We start from the raw sequence: 24,646 nt of genomic DNA on the forward strand, positions 1-24,646 counted from the left end.
AAGTTGTTGACGTCGGGGGTATAAATAAGAAACTTTTCTCAATTTTCTTAAACAAAGGAAATTATTATTATTATTAGTTGGAATATGTTAAGTGCAACTGCTACATTACTTGACAAGCGTATTTCGGTGCCTTGGAATCTCTATGGGTGCTCGCTTGCTGTATTTGTTTGGGGAGGTTATGTTTACTTTAGCCAATGTTGGCTTCACACAGGAGGCAAATTTGCATTGAGTTACAGCTTTTACTTCTTTAACGCGGCACTCACTTGATTGCATCGTGAAGTAGTACTTGCTTCTGGACAGTCAAAACTATCCAGCCCGCTGGTTTTCTATCAAACAAAAGCCTGGCTCGCCATTGGCCCGGCAGTCTGTGGGGGCGGGTTGAGGCCTGGCACACTTGCACGAGACAGATCCGCCCCTAAAACGAGCCAATTTCACTCTTGTGAGAAAAAAGATGTCAAAATATGTCTATAATTCTAATCCTGATAGTTATCATCACACTCTCCCACTTTGCCGTCCCGTCCATGTTAAGTTTATTTACGAAGGGATAAATGCTATTCAATGTTAGTTTAATCAGCGACAGACAGAAGAGTCCATTTGCCGATATGATTCACTGTCGGGGGGGAGGGACGAGAGGTGGGGTACACCCTGAACTGATCGCCAGCCAATCGCAGGGCACATATCATTCACCGTGCCGCCGATTACAAATGATGTATAATTTAATTAATTCATTAATTTATTATATTGATTTTGAAATGAATAGGATAAATAGTTTACAGTTAATGAGTAAAATTGATTAGTTTATTTCCTTGCTTGCAATATCTCAACATTATCTCTTACGTATGATGAAATGAAAATTTGGGGACAGATTTTAGCAAGAATCACAGAAGTTGATGTACAACCCCAATTCCAATGAAGTTGAGATGTTGTGTTAAACATAAATAAAAACAGAATACAATGATTTGCAAATCATGTTCAACCTATATTTCATTGAATACACTACAGAGACAAGATATTTAATGTTCAAACTGATAAACTTGATTGTATTTAGCAAATAATCATTAACTTTTATGCCTGCGACACGTTCCAAAAAAGATAGGACAGGATCATGTTTACCACTGTGTTACATGACCTTTTCTTTTAACAACATTCAGCAAACGGCTTTTTTGGAATGAGTTGCAGCCATAACATTCTAAATTAATGATTATTTGCTAAACACAATAAAGTTTATCAGTTTGAACATTACATATCTTGTCTTTGTAGTGTATTCAATTAAATATAGGTTGAACATGATTTGCAAATCATTGTATTCTGTTTGGCGGCACGGAGGCCGACTGGTTAGAGCGTCAGCCTCACAGTTCTGAGGACCCGGGTTCAATCCCCGGCCCCGACTGTGTGGAGTTTGCATGTTCTCCCCGTGCCTGCGAGGGTTTTCTCCGGGCACTCCGGTTTCCTCCCACATCCCAAAAAACATGCATAAATTGGAGACTCTAAATTGCCCGTAGGTGTGCATGTGAGTGCGAATGGTTGTCTGTTTGTATGTGCCCTGCGATTGGCTGGCAACCAGTTCAGGGTGTACCCCGCCTCCTGCCCGATGACAGCTGGGATAGGCTCCAGCACGCCCGCGACCCTAGTGAGGAGAAGCGGCTCAGAAAATGGATGGATGTATTCTGTTTTTATTTATGTTTAACACAACGTCCCAACTTCATTGGAATTGGGGTTGCAGATGATTTGCTTTTGCGGGTCACATTTGGCCCCCGGGCCTTGAGTTTGACACCTGCGGTCAAGCGATAAGTGTCGAGTTCAAGCGCAATAGCCGACAGGCGCCATTTAGAAGACGAGAGCCACGCCTACTAGCATTCGGACAATCATGGCATCATTCCGTGTTACATTCCCTAACCCAGGGGGGAAAGAAAACGTGTAAAAAAAAAAATAATCAAGGTTTTATTTCAGAAACCGAAGAATCACGCGCCCTCACGGGAACACTTTCTCACCCACCCTCTTACACATACACACACATGCACAAGCAGTTGCACACACTTGCAGTTACACTCTCTCACACAAATACATGAACTCATATACACGCACACATACACTCTCACACAAACACATACCCATGTGTTCTCTCTCACACAAAAACAAATTCACTTCAAGAGGTTCTGGAAAGTCATCTGACTTCCATCCCTCCTTTGTTCAGCCTCGCTCCCTCATATACGCGCACGCACACACAATCAAATACACGCGCACAAGCAGTTGCACATCTACACACACTCACACAAACTCACACTAACATGCTCTCTCTCTCACACACACACACACACACACACACTCACTGATTCACAATCACGCACTTATAATACTTGCACACACACACTCCTTTTCACCAGTCAAGAGTTTTTGGAAGTCACCTGACTTCCATCCCTCCTTTATTCTCCCCCCGCCCCCTTCACACACCCACCCAAAAAAAAGTGGGAAAACCGGGGATGATGTCATGGAGAAACCACCTGGAAAAGTCCTGGACAGGCCCCTACCTCACGTGGACGCGCATGTGTACGGGCACTGGACTCTTGCCTCCAAACGAGAAGCCCCTTGGACACACACACACACGTGGGCGCGTTTCAATAGTCATGCACTTCTTCCTTCTTTCCGCCGACGTCACCACGCAAGCATGCTAGCGCCTTACAACCGGCACATGGGCTCCCTCCAGCGGCCACTTTAATCACTGCACCATTTCAGCGAAGGCGCTCGGCTTCTCGTCACCGGACTTGTTTACGCCGAAAAGGGATGATGATGACGACAAAGATAATGCAATAGCGTGGGCTAAGTTTGGAATCTTGCTTTTGATGGGATAAAAAAAAAAACTTTGGCAATTTCATGAGCGGGAGTGACGAACGATTGCTATCATGGAACCTGATGCTTTTATTTGCAAATATGCTTTCGAAAAGGCTCATTTTTGATCGATTTATGTTAACGGAAAGTGCACGTGGTCACATGGGGTGTTTCTTTTTTGTAATTGCTTTGTTTCATTCTATAAACTGCCGGCAACATATTACAAATCACCAAATAGTGTCATTTATAGAGCATTTATTTACAAAAATAAAAATGGTCGATATAGCAAACAAATATCCAGCGGTATTTTTTTGTCTCCATTTTTTCCAGAGCTGTATTTTTTATTTTATTAGTTATTTGTTACTACAGAGAGCAAAACGGCATTTCCAATCATTTACAAGATTGCATATAGTGTTTTGACAATGATTTAAAAAAAACCTTTAATGCATATTTTGACACTGCCATTTGGTGGGAAAGGTTTAGCCCTGCAAACCCCTCAGCCCAATATAACAAATTCACTGATGAATTAACACCATGCATTCAGAATAATCACCTAAAACGCTAACTTCTGAATCAAATTGTACCGAATCGAGTGTCCCCGTATTTCCACACGATGACGTGACATGTTAACGTTACGCATAGTTCTTAATTTAGCTTAATGTATGATAAAATGATAATTAACTCCTAATTAGAAGTAATAATAGGCCTCAAAGACAAACCACGCCTGGACCGATGTCAACTTCCTCATCTCTTCAACCACGTGACTTCATAGAAACTGCCAGGCCCGATGATGGAAGCGGGTGCTAGTGCGCATGCGTGATGCACTGTAAAAAGTGCTCGGGCCCAACGCGGCTCCAGAGTGCAAAACATCAGATAAAATAAATACATTTGCTCAAATTTGCCTTTTTGAGACTCACCGTTGATTTTACAAACCAAGCCTTCAAACAAGGTGAAAATATTATTTTCCCCAAGCGTTTTGTAAAATAAACAAGATGGAACGGACTTGTTTTTTTTCTTGAGCCAGGCGGACACTTCTTGCAGTGCACTTCTCTCCTCTTACTGCAGGGGATTACCAGCCAGTCGCCCTATAAAAGCGAGACAACCGCTGTTGCAGGACACTTCTGTTTGACTTAGATAAGAGCGCTACAAGGAAAAGAAGAAGAACGAGAAGAAGCAGGAGAAAGAGAATAAGGTGCAGGAGAACCAGTTCTGGAAAACAAACGTTCGTCAGGGGATTATTTGCCGCTTTTCCTTCTTGGATTCCAAAAACTTTGTAAGTGAGCACACAGCCTCGAAAATGACACTTGATTGTAATTGTGATTAGTTATATGCCCCCCCCCCCTCCACCCCCCCAAAGGGGTTCTGGTGCACTTTGCATGACTTTTAAATGTTTACAATGCGCTTTTAAGACGAAAAAAAAACCAGAGTGAGAGAGATACAAGTATCAATAAGTGCTCTATTACGAAGTCATACATTAGCTATCTCCCCTGCACGTCGTGGCCGTGACCTGCCGCTGCACTCCCACGATGGTAATAAATTCTCAATTGTGCGTGGGTGCGTGGAAAGGGATCTCGTCGCTTTGCTCCACTCCCACAAGCCTATGTATACAATGTCAATTAAAAAAAAAAAAAATGTGGGTGGTTATAGGTACCAACATGCCGGTGAACAGGATGAAGATGCGGCCTTGGTTGGAGAGGATGATCGAGTCCAAAAGCATCCCCGGTCTGGCCTGGCTGGATAAGGTGAGGTTTTCCTCTTTTTCAGCTTGCATAAAAGTTTCCGCTGCCGTTGACAAATCCTGCCGTTCAATTATAGCAGAATACACCCTGGACAGGTCGCCGGTCAGTCGCAGGGCTCATATAGAGACGGACAAACATTCAAACAGTCACTGAGTGGGAACTGAGGAAAATAGCCCAAAATACTCCAACATAATACAACATATTAGAACAAAAGAGGGGTGCAAAGCACTTGGGGAGGAGGTTAGGTTGGTGCAAGACAGATCTCAAATTCAATTATGAAATTGCAATTTATATTAAAAAAAAAAAAAAAATGGGGCTCCATTAATGCCTTCTTTTAAAATTTTGCAACCCCTAAAAACATGCAGACTTGTGGCAAATCCTTATGCCACTCCATGACTAAATGCTCTTCTATTCCAGGAGAATACCATGTTCTCCATTCCTTGGAAGCACGCGGCTCGCCACGGCTGGGACATGGACAAGGACGCCTCCTTGTTCAAGAAGTGGGCCATCCACACTGGTGAGCCGGCCGCCCGCACCCGCACGTTGGCCGGAGCGGCAGCATGTGAAGCCTGACCGTGGGTAAAAACTCTTCTGTAGGGAAATACATGGAGGGCGACACCCATGACGCCAAGACGTGGAAGGCCAACTTCCGCTGCGCCATGAATTCCCTGCCCGACATCAAGGAGGTGAAGGACAAGAGCGTCAACAAGGGCCAGTCGGCCATGCGCGTCTTCCGGATGCTGCCCCAGAAACCAAGAGGTGGGTCCATTTGACAACATCCCCTCACCTGCGTTTCCGATTGAGCGTAAATTAACATGTCGACTACTTTGTTCCCTTGCAGAAAAACGAGGCAAAGCAAAGTCCAGGAAGCAGGTAAATCCTTTCGCTAAAGTTTCATGAGACAGTTTATGACACTAAAGCAAAGCCGTTCTGTCAGTGAGGTGATTCCCTCAGTGATTGTACTTTTGACCACAACACCGTTTTGGGAATCACCCATGAGTCAACAAACTAGTTCTATATGGTCCACGCACTTTTGCAGCAAGCAACCTCTGATTCCGAATTAGCCCGCAACTACTTGCAGCCTTGATACTTTATCAGACGTTTTAGACCTCAGACCCAAATGACTATGAGTCAACAATCTAGATCCCTCCCATAAATGAAGTTATACTACACACCAGCCCGGATTTAATCTCCAACTCCTCGTATCGTTGATCCTTTTATAGGAACATCCCCGCACCTTTTTGACACCAAATGACCAAAAATCAACAACGTAGTCAATGACTTTTACAACACGTCAGCACGGATCTCACCACAGATTCCGTCCCGCAGGTCAAGAAAACTGTGGCCGAGGACTCAGACTACAGCGATATCCAGTCGCCGCCTGATTCATCGCGGCTGAGCGAAGACCAGCCGTGCGCTCAGGAGAACGTGGTGGACAGTACGGTGTGCATGGACATGACAGAAGGTGAGGGACGGACGAGGAGTCGGACCCAGCGGCATTGAGGGAACCTTTGTTAAAAAAACGCTTTGCGATTCCTTTTCAGATTTAGCTTCCTTTGGGTTCGAGAGCGACCACCTGTCCAACAGCTTCAAAGACCGATTCCAAGTTTCACCCGAACGCACCCCCGGTAAGACGACAACTCGAGCACTTTTGGGCAGAACGTCTTTGCCTTTCGGCTTGTCCCTTTCAGGGTCGCCACTGTCCTTCTTTTTCATCTCGCCTATCTTCTGCATCCTCCTCTCTAACACAAACTGCCCTCACGTCTTTCCTCACAACATCCGTCAACCTTCTCTTAGGTCTTCCTTAAGATTTCTTGCCTGGCTGCTTCATCCTCATCACCCTTCTACCAATATACTCACTTTCTCTCTCCTCTGGATGTGTCCAAACCATCGAAGTCTGCTCTTTCCAACTTTGTTCTCCACATCCACCCCTCTTTCTTTGGCTAACCTTCATTCCTCTCCTTTCCAACGCATGCCTCCACTTTTCTAAATATTACATTTGGTTCTACTTTTGGACAATCTTAATAAAATAAAAATGTATGCTCATTCCACCTTCTATCTCTCTCCACCCGCCCCCCCATGACCGGTCTCCCTCCAGAGTATGAGTACGACATAGTAGAGGTGAGCAACATACCAGGCACGTTTTTCCATCGCCCGCGTTGGTCAAAGACAGCCCGGCTGAAGACAAACAGTGTGATCACGCTAAACTCTGGTGTTTCTTTGTTAGATTTGCAAGCAACTGGAGAGAGACTCGCAGAGCTTCAAGACCAGTTATGATGTCAAGGGGATGCTGAGTACATGCACCAGTCCAGGGAGCCAGTGGAGCGAATGTTCAGGTAAACAGAACTCGCCAGTTATGGCCCCGTTCGTCCTACTTCGCAATGTGATAATCGGTCCAAAGTCCAAAAGTGTATTTTTTTTATTGTGGTTTGAACACTCGTTATTAAAGAACAATAAAACACATAAACACAATGAGCACACTCAAGCAGGAGCTGCTGACGGCCACAGCTCACTCCCGGACACTTACACGCAGACGTCCACCGGCACGCTACCAGGCCCCGCCTCTTAAAGGCAAATAACACACAGACACAACATTGATACAGTATTTTTAAAATAAATTTTATGGTTGCAATTTTCCTTTTTTTGTTTTTAGATACATTTACAAAGTGTTTAAAAAGTATCGGAAGGGATAACAGTTTTGGGGTTCACTGTATTTAATGGAACTGGCGTCGTAGTCCTCGATTGTTTTTAATTTGGAAATTTCAGGCGCCATCTTTGAGGTAATAATGTGTCCTTCAAGATCCTGATTGTGCGCCTCCTCTTCTTTGAACAGCCGACGACGTGGACGAACTGCGGCTGTCGCCACAGTACACAACGCTGAGTTCGGAGTTCACCATGTCGGCGGACAGCCACTGGAACGACCTCCATCTCCCGACATTCAGCGGCTTCCGTTCGGGGCTGGATGACAGTCACTTTTTGGACTTTATGGGCTCTTCGGTGTTCAGCATGTGAACCCCCCCCGACCCCCACGTTTGAAGAACACTGTCTCTCCAACTCGTGACCACTCTGGAGCGCACTCTCAGGAATCGTTTGTTAAAAATTGCATTGTTAGGCCCACAGTGTCTCTGGTGTCTGATTCTGGGTGCAGTCATAACCCTCAAGCTCCTTTTCCAGCCGCACTAAGCTCTCTGGTCTTCATGTCGGTTACGCCTCCAACTACTATAACTGCAATGTTCATGGGCCACATCTGAAGCAACTTTGTCAATGAAGGGACGCCAATGGACTACTTTTCTAATTTCTCCTCTGTTTCAGACAGTGCAGCCAGTTCACATACCGCGGTAGCCACACATTTAACCATCGCGCTACAATCCCAACCGTACACTTTTCCTAACAGTTGTAAATGTATGTATATAGTTGCCTATTGTGTTTTTTGATAATAAAAAGGAAACAAATACATGCAAAGAGTACATTTATTTATTTATTATTTATAACATACAAGAAACCATGCACTAGAAACTAGAAGAAACCAAATTAATCTATCATTAGATTGTTATGTTTGTTTGTTTGTTATAAAAGAGTAAGCCCAGAACATTTTCACATGCTTTTGGAAACAATTTGTAGTCCTATCCATTGGTAAATTATGTTTAAAAAGGAATGATATTTAAATAACGAATGAACCTACATTAGCGTTACGTCAGCGGACAATAAAAAATATGTAACGAATTGTGTGAGTAAAAAATTAAGACATTTTAATACAATAAAAGGTAAAGTCCCTAGAATTTGGACAACTTCAATTTTTTTTTATTACGATCCTGTACTGTCTACACTGTACTTGTAAAAATGCTCCGATATTATGCTACCGATACCACTTCGTATCTCTTCTGGGCAGGAGCCAAGTCAGCTGTGTGGAGATATTTACGGTAAACACGGATGACAACACATTTAGCCGACAGCAAATTATGCTCTTCACGGCGACTGAGGCAGAGCAAGCCGCCTGATTTCCCGCCCTGTTATCCTAACCGCGGCGAGTAAGGAGAAGTAACTGATGATGTGATAAAGTTGTACTTTAGTTGTCCTGCCACAGTTTTCTTTCGTAACTTGTGGTATTCTCAAGATGCAGTCTTACATTTCTTTTTACACACTTCATTTTGGAGTTGGCACATACTGTAGAGCTAACAGGGCATCAGTATTCCTACTTGTATATCCACCAGGCTCTCTGTTCTTCTTTGTCTCGGAACTATATACTGCTTTTACATGGCACCCACTAGTGTTCAGACTGAGACATGACATAACTGAAATACCTTGTGTTACAGGCTACATTTTACTGAATGTGTGGCAAGACTATGTATATGGGGGAATACATGCAGCTGGGTGTTAAAATGTCAGAAATAAGCTATCACTCTAAAAAGTGTTATATTTGTGTCAAACCTGTGCTATTTTAAAAAAAGGTTGTGTTTTGGAACAATATTTGATTAAAAAAACATTTTCATCACAATTGCAAGACATAATGCCATGATGAAGTATTAATACTCGTTATCGGCAGGTACTCAAATGTAACCACTTATGCTCGTACTCATACTCAATCTGAAAAAAAAGTGATATCGGTGTCGCCCCTATTTTTTGTAATGATTTATACTTATATAGACACATAGTAAATTATAGTTTAAAAACTATGAACAGGATTGAAAGAACCCCAAAAAGACATTAAAAATTGGTCAAAAAATGTTTTTGTTTTGAAACCAAGATTTAAAACTAAACGTACAGCTCTTCTCCTTTTCTCAAGTCACCTGGAATAGCTGAGGTCCAATTCAGAGTTTTACCTGTCAGAAAAAGAGACAAAAATACTTACATTACATTTTTAAACAAAGAAGAGAGACACAACAGTGTTAATAAAATAAAGGAAGTTTGGACATTTCTTCATCCAGCGATGTCAAAACGCTCACACGCTGTATGTTATTGTGTGAGTGTTTTCTTTATGAATCACTACCATTATTTTGTATTTAGTGTTGTGTATGTTTTAACGTATACAATTTGGTTTATTTGAAAGTACATTATTATTTTCTACAGTCAATTATTTAAGAAAATAAATTAAGTAAATTATTTAAGAAAAATAATTACATTTAACATTACATTTAATAGCGCTACACGACATTTCTCCTACCGGATATAAAACCTAAAATTAATCCATACTCAAAGATGAAAATTACATAGTAAATCGAATAACAAAATGAAATATTTTATTGCACATTTTTAAAATGGGCATTGAAAGGTGTGATGTTTGCTGTAACCAAAATGTGATTTTAAAAATTATATATATATATATATATATATATATATAATTTTCAAATATTTTCCATAATAATTTGCATTTCTTCTAAAGTTTGATTTTTCACATAAATATTTTTTTTCTCATATTTGCATATTATTTGTGACTGATTTTCTTCAATTTAACCAATGAATCAGAACTTCCATCCTTTCATTAAAAAACAACATTAAATTTTTTGAAATTCAAAGTGCAGAAAAATCCGCATACAACAGGTTAGTGCATGGACAGCCCAGAATAAATGATAAATAATAAAGAAAAATAACAACTGTTGAGTCAAAAACATACAATTATCTGAAAAATGACTCGATTACTCACATTTCAGGAGATGTAAAATGTTATTTATCCATGTATAAACACAATCTGTCGTGCCTCACTCTCTCATACAGGACAGTTTCTTCTGTTATTATTATTTTAAAAAATTTCGTGCATTTTTACCAAATGTTTTTGGTTTTCAAATATATCTTTTTTTTTTTTAAATCTTATTTTTTGTTACTTTTGTGAGGGGACCTTTCCCCCTGTAACAATAATAACGTATGTGCATTTTTGGGGGTAATTTTTGTCTATTTGAATCATTTTCAAATATTATGGTGTTTTGATCTGATATTTTTAAATTTCTCATCTAATATTGTTATGAAATGTTAATGCATTTTAAGCTCTAATTGAGTCACCACTGACTGTACAGCAACATTCTAAAAATAAAGACGTGAAGAAAAGCATGTCTTTGGTGCTTTCCACACGTATGGTGTACACATCACACCAGTCAGCTTTTTTTCCCTTTTTTTTTTTTTTTTAAATAACTATTGTGAAACATTTGACTTCCATCCCAAACAAACCTCCGCCCCCTCCTTTACCCACGCCACTAAGTCAGCATCCTGGTATTTCCCACTGTCATACTCAATGATGATGAGTTTCTTTTTTAAAGATGAACATCCTATTAGAAGGTACAAAACGAGAAATCCATGGGTCGACATGTTCGTAAACCCACATTTCCATTCTCACAAGTCAAGACGCAACAAATCCTCAGCAGTGTACGGCTTGTTTTACAAGCTAATTAGATTTTGTTTGATGAATAGACATAATTAATTAAATGTCATTTTTTTCCCCAAGTCAGGCCACAAGCCAATTACTGCCAACTTCCAACAAAGTGCAATTATTGGAATAAAATTTCAAGCTGAATTTTGACCAGAAATATTCATAAGATTCCAACTCTTAAATTCAAGTTGTCTGTATTTAAGCTTTTAAGGGACTTTTTGTCAAGTCTTGCATTTTGACTTTGTTTTTTGTTTTTCCCCTGCTTGGAGTGCAAGACCGAGCTCTGTGTGCTACTCCATGACTGAATTCGGAAACACCTCCATTTCAGGGAAAATTCCCCATTTTCCCTACATTGCAAGAATGAGGGGACATAAACCAGTGTGTGTCCACTTTTCTCTGTGGATCCAACGACAAAGGTCTACAATAACACCCGAAAATTCGCTAGATTCGTTACTATTTTTAAAAAGAGTCACTAGGTGGGTCTGAAGACTCACTAAATACAGCGGGAAAGTCTCTAAATATGCACAACAACACTGAGCCCCTTTCCTTCAACACATTACACGAAATACGGTAGCAACGATAATTACCATTTGAAACGGTAACGCTTTGTGTAACTTTATCCCGGATAATAAGTAATCCATTTCATCTCTACTGTATTCCAGAGTCGGTGCAAAAAAACTTTTTGAATGTTGTTTGATGGATTTACTGCTGTGCCAAAAGGGCGGGACACACTTTCGTTACCATGACGTCGAGCATTGGACAATAATTAGTGGCTTCTATTTGCGAGACCAGAGCCCAGAGTGGGGGGTAAAAAGCAAGCGGCGGCAAAGACAATAAAAAACATTTTCCCTCATACAGGGAGCACTACATCATTTTTTAATGGGTTTTTACAGTATACAGTAATTTTCTAGCATGGTGAAAAAGAGAGCGACACTTAACTGATTGACTCTTCTGTCGTATATTGAACGTCAGGAGAACAGTAAAACACAACCACCATGAGCACAACAGCTGATGTCAGCCACAGCTCACGCCCAGACGCACACACGCAGACGTGGGCCAGTGGTTGGGAATCACTGCATTGTACTGCGTGTGGATGCGAGAAGTACAAATGAACAGCCGCATTTAATTCTAGGCACGTTTGTGCTTGCAGAGAGGGAGCCTCACGCTTCATTGGCCGCAGCTAAGTGAAGTGACAAGAACGGATGTGGGGACGGCACGGCAGCATACCGCCTGCACTGTGTTTGACACCCGAGACAGGAAGCGACGCCGGCCGGTGTCATCTCGAGAGTTTGCCACAAAGCTACGTTCAAATTCAAGCCCTGCGTTACGTTGTACAGTCACACAAGTAACCTTAAGCATCTTAAATCTTTTCTCTTAAGGAAAGTTGGTGAGATTCTTGACTCAGACTTGAGTTTTAAAAGCCACCTAAAAGACCTAAATATATTCAAGACCATTTACAGGTGCGCATGAGAGTTCCAGACCCCTCAGGTTGTCGTGCGTTAGCATGAGGCTAACAGACTTTCATGAGCTGAAATTATATGGTTTGGTTGTTCATTTTGGTGTTTAAAAATTTTTTTTTTAAATTAAAATTGTTGTTTTTTTTGGGGGGGGGGGGGGGGGGGGGGGACTTTGTAGAGTGAGAGAGTCTTCTTTTTGACTCCTCAAAGTGAAAGTCACTCATTCAGTGGCAGTCCAAGTTTTCGTCCCTGTGCTGCCACACATATTGCACATCCCAGAAATTGCCACTGCTCCCATTTTTACATATTTTACATAGTTTTATATCGCGGCTGGGTTGAGAATGTATCCTCCACAATAAGCTGGCAACAAAGTAACATCGTAGCTAAAATCTTTTCTTTTTAAGAAATTTCAACATGAATCGTTTGTCTTCTTTGGAGGAAATTAAGGCCACAGACAAGTGTGATGTGTTATGTTCTGCAAAAAAACTAGGAGGACTTGACTAAAATTACGATGTTGTTACGTGACTAGCTCTGATGTTACGTGACTAGCTGAAGCTTTATTGACGCAAACCACTCGTTAGTGGTTGCACATTAACTTGCACATGAAACCACGCCAGACATCTTGGGTCGTATCCCGGTGAAAGGGGACACGTCATTCCACAAGATTCTCGCCTGACCTGGAGACAATCTGCAGGCACAATTATTAGCTTTGTTTCTTTAAACTAACAATCAGCACACACGACACAGTGATGCCAATCGAGAGCGATTCAACGACAACTGCGACCCGCAAAGTATATCACAGAAAGTCAAGACTTGGATGAGGTCCAGCAGGAAAGTGCACCGGTGAGAAATCTGGCATAGTTTGGCCCAGCTGAATTAGTCACTTACTCAACTGTCATCTTTTTTTGCGAGCAGTCACACCTAAAAACCTTAAACAATGGCCAAAGAAGCATACCAGTGGGCAATCAGGTGTTTAATGTTGACGCAAAGTAGAAAATATAACTTGAACTGATCACTGCTGTAACCAAAGTTTGCGTGGGTGTGTCTTTAGGGTGCGTGGGTGTGAGCTGTGAGAATGGTCAGCTGGTTTACGGTAAATGGCAAAGCTGTTGTGGAAAAAGGACGAGAGACACTTTGTGGGCTGGGAGGTTGCTTCCCTCTGGCCAGGACACACCGCATGTTCTCCTGAGAAAATGGACATGTGCATCTTCCTAAAGTAAGATTGCGAGATCACTTCAAAAGGTCTGCACCATCAACAAAAAAACAAAACAAAAAAAATCATAAAATAATCATGTGTACAGTTTTTCGACTGAATGACATTACTTTTTATAGAAATGTGCACAAAATTCTCATCACAACAGAGCGAATGGAATTCCATTAGCTTTTGTACACATTTTGACAAATTTCATGAGAGAACAGCAAATTACATTGCATTACTTTTTGTACAAATTTATACTACATTCTCATAAGTACAGAGTAAATTGCCTTTTTTTTTTTTTTTTTTTTTTACTTTTTGTCCATATTTTTACAAATTGTTCATGACAATTGTGAAATACAAAGCATTACATTTTATATGAATTTTTGTTTTTTTTCAAGAACTTTTTTTTATCCCGTGACTACAGAGCAAATTGCATTGTCTGACTTTCAATAGGAACTTTTATGGAATTCTTCTGAAAACTGTGGTAATTACAGTGCATCAATTTTGTACAAATTGATATTAAGTTCTTGTGAGAACAGAGCAAATGGCGTTTCTTTACTTTTTCATACAAATCCGTACTGAATTCTCGGCAGAACAGCAAATTACATGAGGTTTGGGACAAAATCTTACTAAATTTTAATGAGAACAGAGCAAATAGCACTGTATTACTTTTTGTACAAAGTTTTACAAAGTTCTCGTGACAACAGCGAATTACATTGCATAGCTTTTTGTATGAATTCTTACTAAATTCATGTGAGAACAGTGCCAACTGTATGGGCTCACGAACAGAGCAAACTGCACTGCATTAATTTTTGTCCATTTTTTTATGGCGAATTGCTTTGTGTTAATATTTGTACAAATTCATACTAAATTCTTGTGAAAACACTTAATTACACTGCTTTGCGTTTTTACGAAACAAAACAAAAAAATGATCATATTGCCCAGCCATACCAGGGACACAACAATTTTAGCGCTATCATCATCAGGGCAAGCCACTATTACTGTCTCAATGATGTTATTCTAACTTTAGGAGCCATTTTCTGTCGTTTAAGCATTCTGGTCAGACAAACACTACGCTTTAATCTCAATGTCTGATGTCATATACTGTACGGTGTTGCCTGCAGGTCTAATATGCTACGTGCAGCTGTGTGTGTGAGTGTGTGACAGAAAGCGCAAGTATGTATGTTTGTGCGCGAGAGAGAGGAAGTCGAGGGGAGGAGTGACAGAAAGTCAGGTGATTTAGCGGATGGCCAAAGATGCATGGGATGAGAAAGACACACACACACACGCAGTTTTCGACGGCTGCAACCCACTCCCACCCTTTTATTGCCCTTATCAAGAAAGCCACGCTGGAATGAACACACACAAACACACACAAATGGAGGGCGTGAACAGCGCTTCTGGGATGGCAGGCTGCCAGGGTTTGGGGGTGGGGGTCCGCACCACACCAGAACCAGGCCAACCATTGGTAGAATTATTTCTGGTTGTGATAAACGGTTTACTGTAGCACACACTTTGTTTAGTTTTTGGGAATGTCGTATCTCTTATTCCATTTGCAGCCTGCTTGAAAGTGTTAAGTCTTAAGCAACCCACTGTGTTTAAGATGATGTAACATTACACCAAGCTAGAGGCACACGTCACCCAGGTCCACCCGGAATAAAAACATTTGCGGTATAGGGAGACCATTTAAAAAACTAACAACAAAAAAACATCATATATATAGTTTTACCGTATTCATACACTATAGACACAATTCAACCTATTTAAAAACATTTGAAACATATTGTAAACGTACGAGACAAAAAAAAACAAGCACGCATAAAATGTATGTAAAATACTGTAGGTGTTGTGGTGTCTTTGTTCTAGATAGTGGATATAAAAAGTCTACACACCCTGCCAGCCACTTAACATGGGTTTGAGTGTGATTGGTTGATTCTGATCACAGCTACATCCCCAGTTATCAGAGGGTGTGCACCCTTGTGCAACATTTCCTCAGTTGTTTATTTTTACTGACGCTCTCAAAAATGTTTTTTTTTTTCCAATAGCGTTGTACAGGTTATAAGTCCCATTAATAGTGAATCCCCCCCCCCTACAATTATTTATGTATGTTTAATTTTTACATATCACAAAAAACAGGCCTTTTAACAAGGATGTGCATACTTTATATAGCCAATGTATTTGCATTTAAGACGCATGGTGGGGTGTCGTGTGACCTTAGCAAATCTGCGTGTGAGTGTCTGGGGGTAAGCTGTGACCCACAGCAGCTCCTGTAGGAGTGTGCTCATTTCTGTTGATGTATTATTCTGTTCTCTCAGCATTCAATAAACAGCTGACAAGTGCATCGGCGACTATGACTCTCCTTTCCCACATGCAAGGGCATGACAGTAAGTATACTACTGTAAAAAAAACATTAAAAAACAAAAATGATATAGCGGCAGAACACTGTATTATTGTTATCGTCGACCCCTGGCGTAGTACCCGGATTTTTAAAAATGTAATTATCTGTAAGCCTTTTACTCAAGAGTGCAATGTTGATAGCGACATTTATAAAAAATATTTTTTTGGAGCTGTCCATTATTTGCCATTAATGTCAGGGCTTGATCACTAACCCCCCACCAACAGTGAAGGTTGAGGGTGTGTTATATAAGGCAACTTCTGAAATCGTCTGTTATTCGCTTCCTTCCTGAGTGGGGGGGGGGAAGCGTGTCTCTAAAAATGATCTGGTGTGTAATCGCTTACAAATGTGAAGCGAATGTCCTAGCGGCTCGTCGCTATCCAGCTTGGGGAATGCTTGAGTGTGAAGGACAATATTTTCTTACGGTGTCCAGTTTGAGAAAAAAGACGGCCTTGTTTTGCTGGAATCTTCTTCTTCAGGGCATAAGGGTCACAGCGCGGTTATCGCAGGAAGTAAATTGTTCGCACAGCTGACAACGCGCAGCGCACACACATAAACAAACACACATACACAAACACGCAAAACTATCCCACGCAAGAGAATTTACGAGTCAAATGGCACTCAAGTAGAGCACAGCAGAATATCCACTGTAGATACAGTACACCCCCCCTAAATGGGTGATGTTCCCAGATTGTGTTGTAATGACAATAAAAGTGATTAAAACAAGGCTACAGTTGCACCTTAATCAGACCATTTGCCAAATTACATTAACAGAAATACGACGAAGAAAAACGTTTGAGGTTATTAAAAGTGTACTTCTACAATCGTAACGGCTTAGGTTTTTTTTGAACGACCAAAAACTACATATGTATATTTTTTAAATAAGAAAAATAGTTATAATAGGAAATAAATCGTTTTTGCATCTTGATTTCATGCTTTAATTCAATTGACCTCCTTCTGGTGTATGCAGCTTTGCCACCAGGGGGGCAGTATAACACAGACACAGACTACACTTAGATTTGTTGGGGTAACGTGAAGACTGTCGCAACTAAACTGCAGAAATATGAATTGTTCTTCGCAGACTATAAAGAACATATGCCTGTGAGCATTGCTGTATTGTCTGGCTATATGTGTTGTTGTACAGTTAGTGTTCAAATATCCGTTGTTTAAAGGGTTATAGCTAGTTACATCCATGCTAGTTTCGTAAGGCTGTCTATGGCATTTTGTAATGTGCGCAAGCGGACTTTAGGAAGACACATTTGTGGTCTAAACAATGTGTAATTCTCATTGTTTTATGTTTGGTTTACAGGAAACGTCAACTTGACGCGGGGCAGTGGAGGCAGTCTAGTTCGCCGCTGCCTCGCCCAAAGCGAGGCCTCACAACGGAAACACTTCAGGGAAAAACAACTGTATATGATGTGCGCTAGCTCGCAAGCTAACTCATGCCAGAGGCCTGCTTGCACCATCTGGCCTTGTTTTGGCCCTGCCCCCAAAAAATCCGGTCAATTGAGAAAGTCAGAAAGAGTTTAATGCAGTATCTCAGCAATTCAGTACTAAATTGTTCTTAGTCTTTTCAGCACTTCAAACGTATTTAATGTATGAAAAAAACATGAAAATGACTTAACTGGGTGTTTAAGGACAACAAAGTCAACGCTTTGGAGTGGCCATCGCAAAGCCCTGATTTCAAATCTATTGAAAATGTATAGGCGGTCCTGAAAAGCAAGCAAGGTGGCCTACAAACCAGGCTCCTTTACAGCAGTTCTGTCAGGAGGAATGGGCCAAAATTCCTGATAAACATTGTGGAAGCTTGCTGAAGGATATCTGAAACGTTTGACCCAAGTCATACAGGTTTAAGCCAACGGTACCAAATGCTAAAGAATTATAAGTACATTTATTTGAAAAAAAAGTAATGAAAAATTGTCTTAAAAAATAATCCTTATTTAGCAAATAGAAATAATTTTGGTAATCCTAACTGACCTAAATCAGTCTGATTACATGACAGACACTTGGGGTGGGGGGGGAGCGAATGTGTCTTTTTATATAGTGCATGTAAACTTGTGATTTGAACTGTATCTGGACCTGTGAACCAGGTCAAAGCTCGGTTGCAAACGAGATGCCGAATGGAATTTTTTCCCACCTTGTCTCGTCTGGCCATCAACCCAGGGTGTGCCAACAAGCATGTTGGCAGCAACTACAATATTATTATTTGTTTTTTATATAAGGAAGACGGACACAACCCTGCAAAACCAGTTCATATGCGCCAAATATGTTTTTTTTTTTTTTACAGTTTGACTCAGCAAGTTTAAGAGTCATTTTATGACACTATTTAACAATCATGATCTATCTACTCTCAGTGGTGGCTCATGCATGCGCACTGAAGCACAGTGGGGAGGAGTGGGGGCAGCATCAGGTAAGGTTCAGGCTGCAATGGGATTTAGGAGAAGTCACATGACTTGCAATATCCAATACTGCTATTCTCCAGTTGGGGGGGCCTCATGGCTTGCAATATCCAGTACTGCTATTCTCCAGCTGGGACACCTCACAGCATGAAAGTCAAAGCCATTTCCTAAGAAATGCTCCTCGGAGCTGGGAAATCCGACGCTGGATGATTGGCTAACATCTGCCATCTAGCTGCTTTTAATTTATCCCCAACTAACATTGTAGAAAAAAACTACTATTCATTTATAAAAATACACATGAGGTACACAAAATAATGCTCAGTTTTGAGAGCATTTCATTATATTAACAATCTCACAATAGTGAGAAAATAAAATAAATAAAAAAAAAAGAAGAAAATAAAAAATAAACAATAATAAAATAAGAAATATGTAAAATGATAACAGTTGATTTTAAAATGGTAAAAATAAACATTTAAAAATAGTAGTACAATAATGCTCAGTTTTGATTGACACGGTTAAGAGGCCATTTCATTTAATACACCAAAATATTCCCCAAAAATAAAAAAATCTTTTGAATAAGAATCAAAATGCTTAGTTTTGATTGACAGGAATAACAAGCCATTTTGTTAGGTACACCTAAAGATTCAAAGAAACAATAAATTTTGTCAATAAAATTTTATTAAAAAGTAGATTAGAATATTAGAATATCACGCTCAGTTTTGATTAACAGGTTCGTGAGTAATTTTAGTAGTCACTTTATTAGGTACACATGCACACTCTAATACAACTGTTGGACCATTTTTAATGGTAACAAATATATAAAATGATAACTTTAGATTACAAAACAGAAAATAGCAACATGATAATTAACCTAAATATAAAGTTTTGATTAAAAACTAAGATGACAAATATATAAATTGCCAACGTTCCATTTAAAATTGAACTCCATCCATCCATTCTCTTGAACTGCTTATCCTCACTAAATATATATTTAATATATTTATATTTAGAATATAATCATGCTCAGCTTTGATTTATAGCAAATCCATATTTTTGGATCCCATTTTATTAGGTACACCTGCACAATCTAACACAGTCATTAGAAAAAAAATATCATTATTAAAAAAAATATATATATAATATATAATATATAGATATATATATATATAAATATATATAATATATATTATATATATATATATATATATATATATATATATATTCATACATAACATTGATTTGCTATTACAAATAAGCTCAGTTGTGGTATTGATTTGATTGATGCGGTTCTAGTTTCTGCACTGCATCACACAGAGATGTTTGACCTACTTAAGCTCCATTGAACATGTCAACAGATATTACAAACATCTCTACAAGTACAACAAAGCATCCTTGTCTTTGTAAGTCAAGACATTTTTGTATTGGATGTCATTAGATAAGCATAAGATTAACTTTGTTTTGATGACTGTCAAGTTTATTATTTCAACCTCGATTCCATCAATGCTCACAATGAGGGACTTTTTATGAAGGTGGTGTTACAGTATCACGGGGCTGATTTAATTTATTAAAAAAAAAATAATAAAAAAAATTAAAAAAAAAAACATTTAAACCTCAAACACACCTGCCGGGTTTGTAAATCCCATCTAGTAACTTTCCACTCTGGGGCGGGAAGCAACTGCATGCAGGCGCAAATATTTGCATGGCGGGATTGTGACACGCATACGGGCCACGCTCGGCAGCAGCCTTCACGCCTAAACGACATCTGGGAATGTTTGTGTGCCAAAAATTACAGGAAAAACTTGCAACAGCCACCAGCTTTGTTGCTGTTTTCTTCTTTTGGTAGCCTGGCTTGATTTTGAGAGCTTATCCGTACTCTTGTAGCAGTCGACACCAACGCACACTGCTAAGCATGCACGAGATAAGGTGGGAAGTAAGATTAAAAGCACATAAAATGTTACTTTGGGGTTGTTGGAACAACATGGGAGGCTGTAAGAGAGACACTTCCTGAATCCACATTCTTTTGGGGTCAAGTAGGGACATTGGCTTTTCTTCGTACTCTGGCGCCATCTAGTGCGTTACTCGTAATACATCTTTCAAATATAGGAATTTTCGACCGGACCTGAACGTAATCAAGGACAGAGGAATTGATAGCTGGATTCTTTGTGAAGAAAACTGTGATTTCAAACCGTCCGACTTAGACGGTTATTTATTAGTTAGTAAGATCGGTTGTGTGATGAAAGCTATGATTTCAGACAGTCCCCATAGCAAATGGAAAGGGTAGACATATATCGATATAGTAGATCAACTGCTTGATGAAATTGATACATTCAGACTGCACCTAAAGGCAACACTGGTTATAAAGGATAGTAAACAGTCAGCTTCCTATACTGTCCGTCCGTGCGTCTATATGAGCGAGAATCTGACAGTATGTAAATAGCCAGGTAGGTACTGTGGGTAGCTAGGTAGACCAATTAGGTAAGAAAAGCTATGATTCCAGACTGTCTCTGAAGGCAACACCTGACGAGCATCAAGGACAAACTGATAGATGGACAGATACTGTAGATAAATGTGTGGTGAAAACTATGATTTCAGACTTTCCATAAAGGCAAAAGCTGCCTATAAAGGATAGATTGATAGATAGAGAGACGAAAAGACACACAGTGTGAGGAAAGCTACGATTTCAAACAGTCACTGAAGGCAACACCTGACTGACAGACAAATACAGACACATGATGGATAGTTATTTAGTTTGCTGATCAGTTATGTGAGGAAATATATGATTTCAGATTGTCCCTGTAGGCAACACTATGGGGTGCCGTTTGTAAAGCGGCTCGTTCTGAAAATAACAGTAAAACATTTTCACATTTAGTCTCAAACAGTGTTTAAAAAAAACTGGCGTGAATTTTCGAGAGTCACTTTTCTGCACATTTAGAACTACAACCCCAATTCCAATGAAGTTGGGATGTTGTGTTAAACACAGATAAAAATAGAATACAATGATTTGCAAATCATGTTCGACCTATATTTAATTGAATACACTACAAAGATATATACCCATCCATCCATCCGTTTTCTGTACCCCTTATCCTCACGAGGGTCGCGGGGGTGCCGGAGCCCATCCCAGCTATCTTCGGGCGAGAGGCGGGGTACACCCGAACAGGTCACCAGCCAATTGCAGGGCACTTATAAACAACCATCCACACTCATATTCATACCTACGGGCAATTTAGAGTCTTCAATCCACATACCATGCATGTGTTTTGGGATGTGGGAGGAAACCGGAGTGCCCGGAGAAAACCCACACAGGCACGGAGAGAACATGAAAACTCCACACAGGCGAGGCCGGGATTCGAACCCCGGTCCTCGGAACTGTGAGGCAGATGTGCTAACCAGTCTGTCACCGTGCTGCCCAAGGATATATATATTTAGATATATATTTAACATTTAGATTTATTATTTAAATTTATATTTAACATTTACAATTTAGGTGCAACATTTAATATTTGGATTTAACAATAGAGTTGACAAATATAGTTCTAAATGGGCAGAAAAGGGACTCCTGAAAATTCACACCAGTTTTTTTTTTTTTTGAGACGCATCTTCAAACAACAGAAGATTAACAAAGCGGCAGGACCGGACCATGTGTCCCCATCCTGCCTCAAAGTCTGCGCGGACCAGCTCGCTCCAGTCTTCACTCAGATCTTTAACAGATCTTTGGAAATGTGCGAAGTTCCATCCTGTTTCAAACGCTCCACCATCATTCCAGTCCCCAAGAAACCTGCAATCTCTGGTCTGAATGACTACAGGCCTGTCGCTTTGACATCTGTGATCATGAAGTCCTTTGAACGTCTCGTGCTGGACCACCTCAAGAGTGTCACAGGTCCCCTGCTGGACCCCCTGCAGTTTGCCTACCAAGCGAACAGGTCTGCGGATGATGCGGTCAACATGGGACTGCACTTCATCCTAGAACACCTCGACAGTGCAGGGACCTACGCGAGGATCCTGTTCGTGGACTTCAGCTCAGCGTTCAACACCATCATCCCTGAACTCCTTTCAACCAAGCTTCTCCAGCTCAGCGTCTCACCTGCCATCTGCCAGTGGATTTACAGCTTTCTCACAGGCAGGACACAGCAGGTCAGGCTGGGGGAGGCCAACTCATCCACACGCAGCATCAGCACTGGGGCGCCCCAAGGTTGTGTCCTCTCTCCGCTGCTCTTCTCTCTCTACACGAACGACTGCACCTCAGCGAACCCGACTGTCAAGCTCCTGAAGTTTGCAGATGACACCACTGTCATCGGCCTCATCGAGGACGGTGACGAGTCTGCATATCGACAGGAAGCGGAGCGGCTGGAGCTGCGGTGCGGCCGACACAACCTGGAGCTGAACACACTCAAGACGGTAGAGATGATCGTGGACTTCAGGAGGCATCCTTCGCCACAGCTGCCCCTCACGTTGTCCAGCTGCCTTGTGTCAACCGTCGAGACCTTCAAGTTCCTGGGAATTACAATCTCTCAGGACCTGAAGTGGGCGACCAACATCAACTGCGTCCTCAAAAAGGCCCAGCAGAGGATGTACTTCCTGGGGCTTCTGAGAAAGCACGGCCTGCCACCGGAGCTGCTGAGACAGTTCTACACAGCGGTCATCGAATCGGTCCTGTGTTCTTCCATCACAGTCTGGTTTGGTGCTGCTACAAAAAAGGACAAACTCCGACTGCAACGGACAATCAAAACTGCTGAAAGGATTGTCGGTACCCCCCTACCCACCATTGAGGACTTGCACGCTGCCAGAACTAAGACAAGGGCGTGCAAAATCCTCTCGGACCGTCTGCACCCCGGTCACCGGCTCTTCCGGCTCCTTCCCTCAGGTAGGCGCTACCGATCAACGCAAACTAGAACTAGTAGACATTCCAACAGCTTCTTCCCTCTTGCGATCAACTTCTTAAACACCTAACCTATAATTCCATTACAACAAGCTGGAAATGTTTTGACTTGAGTTCGTTGTCACATTTCTGTGGGGCCAATTATGTATTACTCGTGCACTCACTGTAGTTGTCTCGCCATGCTGCACTATTTGCATATACTGGCCACTCATGCCAGAGTAGCATCTGCTCCATTTGCACACCGATTGAGGAGTATCTGTAACATTTGCACAACCAACATTGTCCCAGATGATCGCACTACTCGTCACTTTAAACCGCATACACTCCTTGAAGTCTCAGCGCCCTTTGCACAATGGTCATTGCGCCGGACTATTGCAATATTAGTCATTCGAACTGCTCTAAGTGCTAGAGGACTCTGCATCTTTTTGCACAATTGTTTTTTGTCAATGTCTTTATGTCCCCAAAGTGTTCTGTAAATTGACTGTCTGTTGTACTAGAGCGGCTCCAACTACCGGAGACAAATTCCTTGTGTGTTTTAGACATACTTGGCAAATAAAGATGATTCTGATTCTGATTAAACACTGCTTGAGACTAAATGTGACAAAATGTTGCTGTTATGTGCCGCTTTACAAACGGCACCCCATACAACACACCAACTTTAGAGATATAGTTATTTAGTTACTAAATCAGTTGTTTGAAGAAAGGCATGATTTCATACGTTACAACTGACAAACGCATAGATGCAGTGGTAGATTAGTTGTCTGAGAAGAGGTGTGATTTCAGACTGTCCCTGAAGACAACAACCCGACTTTACATAATGTTTAGTTAGTACTTGGATAGATCAGCTGGGCAAAGAAAACTGTCCCTGAAGGCAACGCTCAAGGAAAACTATGACTTCTGACTGTCCCTGAAAGCAACACTCCACATTAGCATATTCGTACATCAGTTGTACCACTGAACGAACATACAACTCCGCCTAAAAATATATATATTGTTTTACGACACAGCGCCGTAAGTTGGGTTACAAAAAACTTACGGCATCTTAGAGTTGACAGTTTTCCGCCAAAAATTCGAAAGTAACCTTGATAAGTAATTGCATGTGAAAAACTCACCTTGAATCTGGCCAAGAATTCCAATTGGAGGTCGAACAAATATAGTATACTACTAGCTACGAAAACGATATCCCACAGCAGGCACTGGTAAAGCTTTCACCTTTCCTTCCGCAATATTGAAACCTTTTACCCTGTTACCTACTGTACATTAACGAGACGCTCCTTATAATTGTATAAGTAAACAAACAAAAAACACACGATAGTTCACAAATGATCAGTTTAAAAAGACCAAGGTCCATTCTTTCGCATTGTAAAATTGAAATGTTGCCGATATTTCGTAACG

The 24,646-nt window shown here is 40.9% G+C and overlaps 2 protein-coding genes and 1 long non-coding RNA gene across 3 annotated transcripts in view; 1 reads left to right on the forward strand and 2 right to left on the reverse strand.

Annotated features, from left to right (window-relative positions):
- acsl6 (acyl-CoA synthetase long chain family member 6) overlaps nucleotides 1-587 on the reverse strand; it is a 28,721-nt gene extending 28,134 nt beyond the window's left edge. The window contains exon 1 of the mRNA XM_061701974.1: nucleotides 264-587. The gene's annotated coding sequence lies outside the window, so the exon portion shown is untranslated. The remainder of the gene's footprint in view (nucleotides 1-263) is intronic.
- A 3,330-nt stretch (nucleotides 588-3,917) lies between these two features.
- Nucleotides 3,918-8,021, forward strand: irf1b (interferon regulatory factor 1b). Its single transcript, XM_061702451.1, has 10 exons — nucleotides 3,918-4,099; nucleotides 4,474-4,568; nucleotides 4,983-5,082; nucleotides 5,163-5,324; nucleotides 5,407-5,438; nucleotides 5,895-6,030; nucleotides 6,110-6,193; nucleotides 6,664-6,686; nucleotides 6,793-6,901; nucleotides 7,399-8,021. The coding sequence occupies exons 2-10, from the start codon at nucleotides 4,482-4,484 to the stop codon at nucleotides 7,575-7,577; spliced, it is 912 nt and encodes a 303-aa protein (XP_061558435.1). The 5' UTR covers nucleotides 3,918-4,099; nucleotides 4,474-4,481; the 3' UTR covers nucleotides 7,578-8,021.
- On the reverse strand, nucleotides 6,229-24,646 carry LOC133415907 (uncharacterized). The gene is made up of 2 exons (XR_009770190.1): nucleotides 24,364-24,646; nucleotides 6,229-9,385 (listed from the first exon to the last, which is right to left on the reverse strand). It is a non-coding gene; the product is annotated as an uncharacterized LOC133415907 (long non-coding RNA).

This window comes from Phycodurus eques, chromosome 17 (genome assembly GCF_024500275.1).
Source record: "Phycodurus eques isolate BA_2022a chromosome 17, UOR_Pequ_1.1, whole genome shotgun sequence".
In the NCBI taxonomy this organism is placed as follows: Eukaryota; Metazoa; Chordata; class Actinopteri; order Syngnathiformes; family Syngnathidae; genus Phycodurus; species Phycodurus eques.

Coding starts and splice junctions, on each gene's coding strand:
- irf1b (XM_061702451.1), top strand. CDS start 4,482: ATGCCGGTGAACAGGATGAAGATGCGGCCTTGGTTGGAGAGGATGATC. Junction 5,325..5,406: donor GCTGCCCCAGAAACCAAGAG/GTGGGTCCATTT, acceptor GTTCCCTTGCAG/AAAAACGAGGCAAAGCAAAG. Junction 6,687..6,792: donor ATGAGTACGACATAGTAGAG/GTGAGCAACATA, acceptor TTTCTTTGTTAG/ATTTGCAAGCAACTGGAGAG.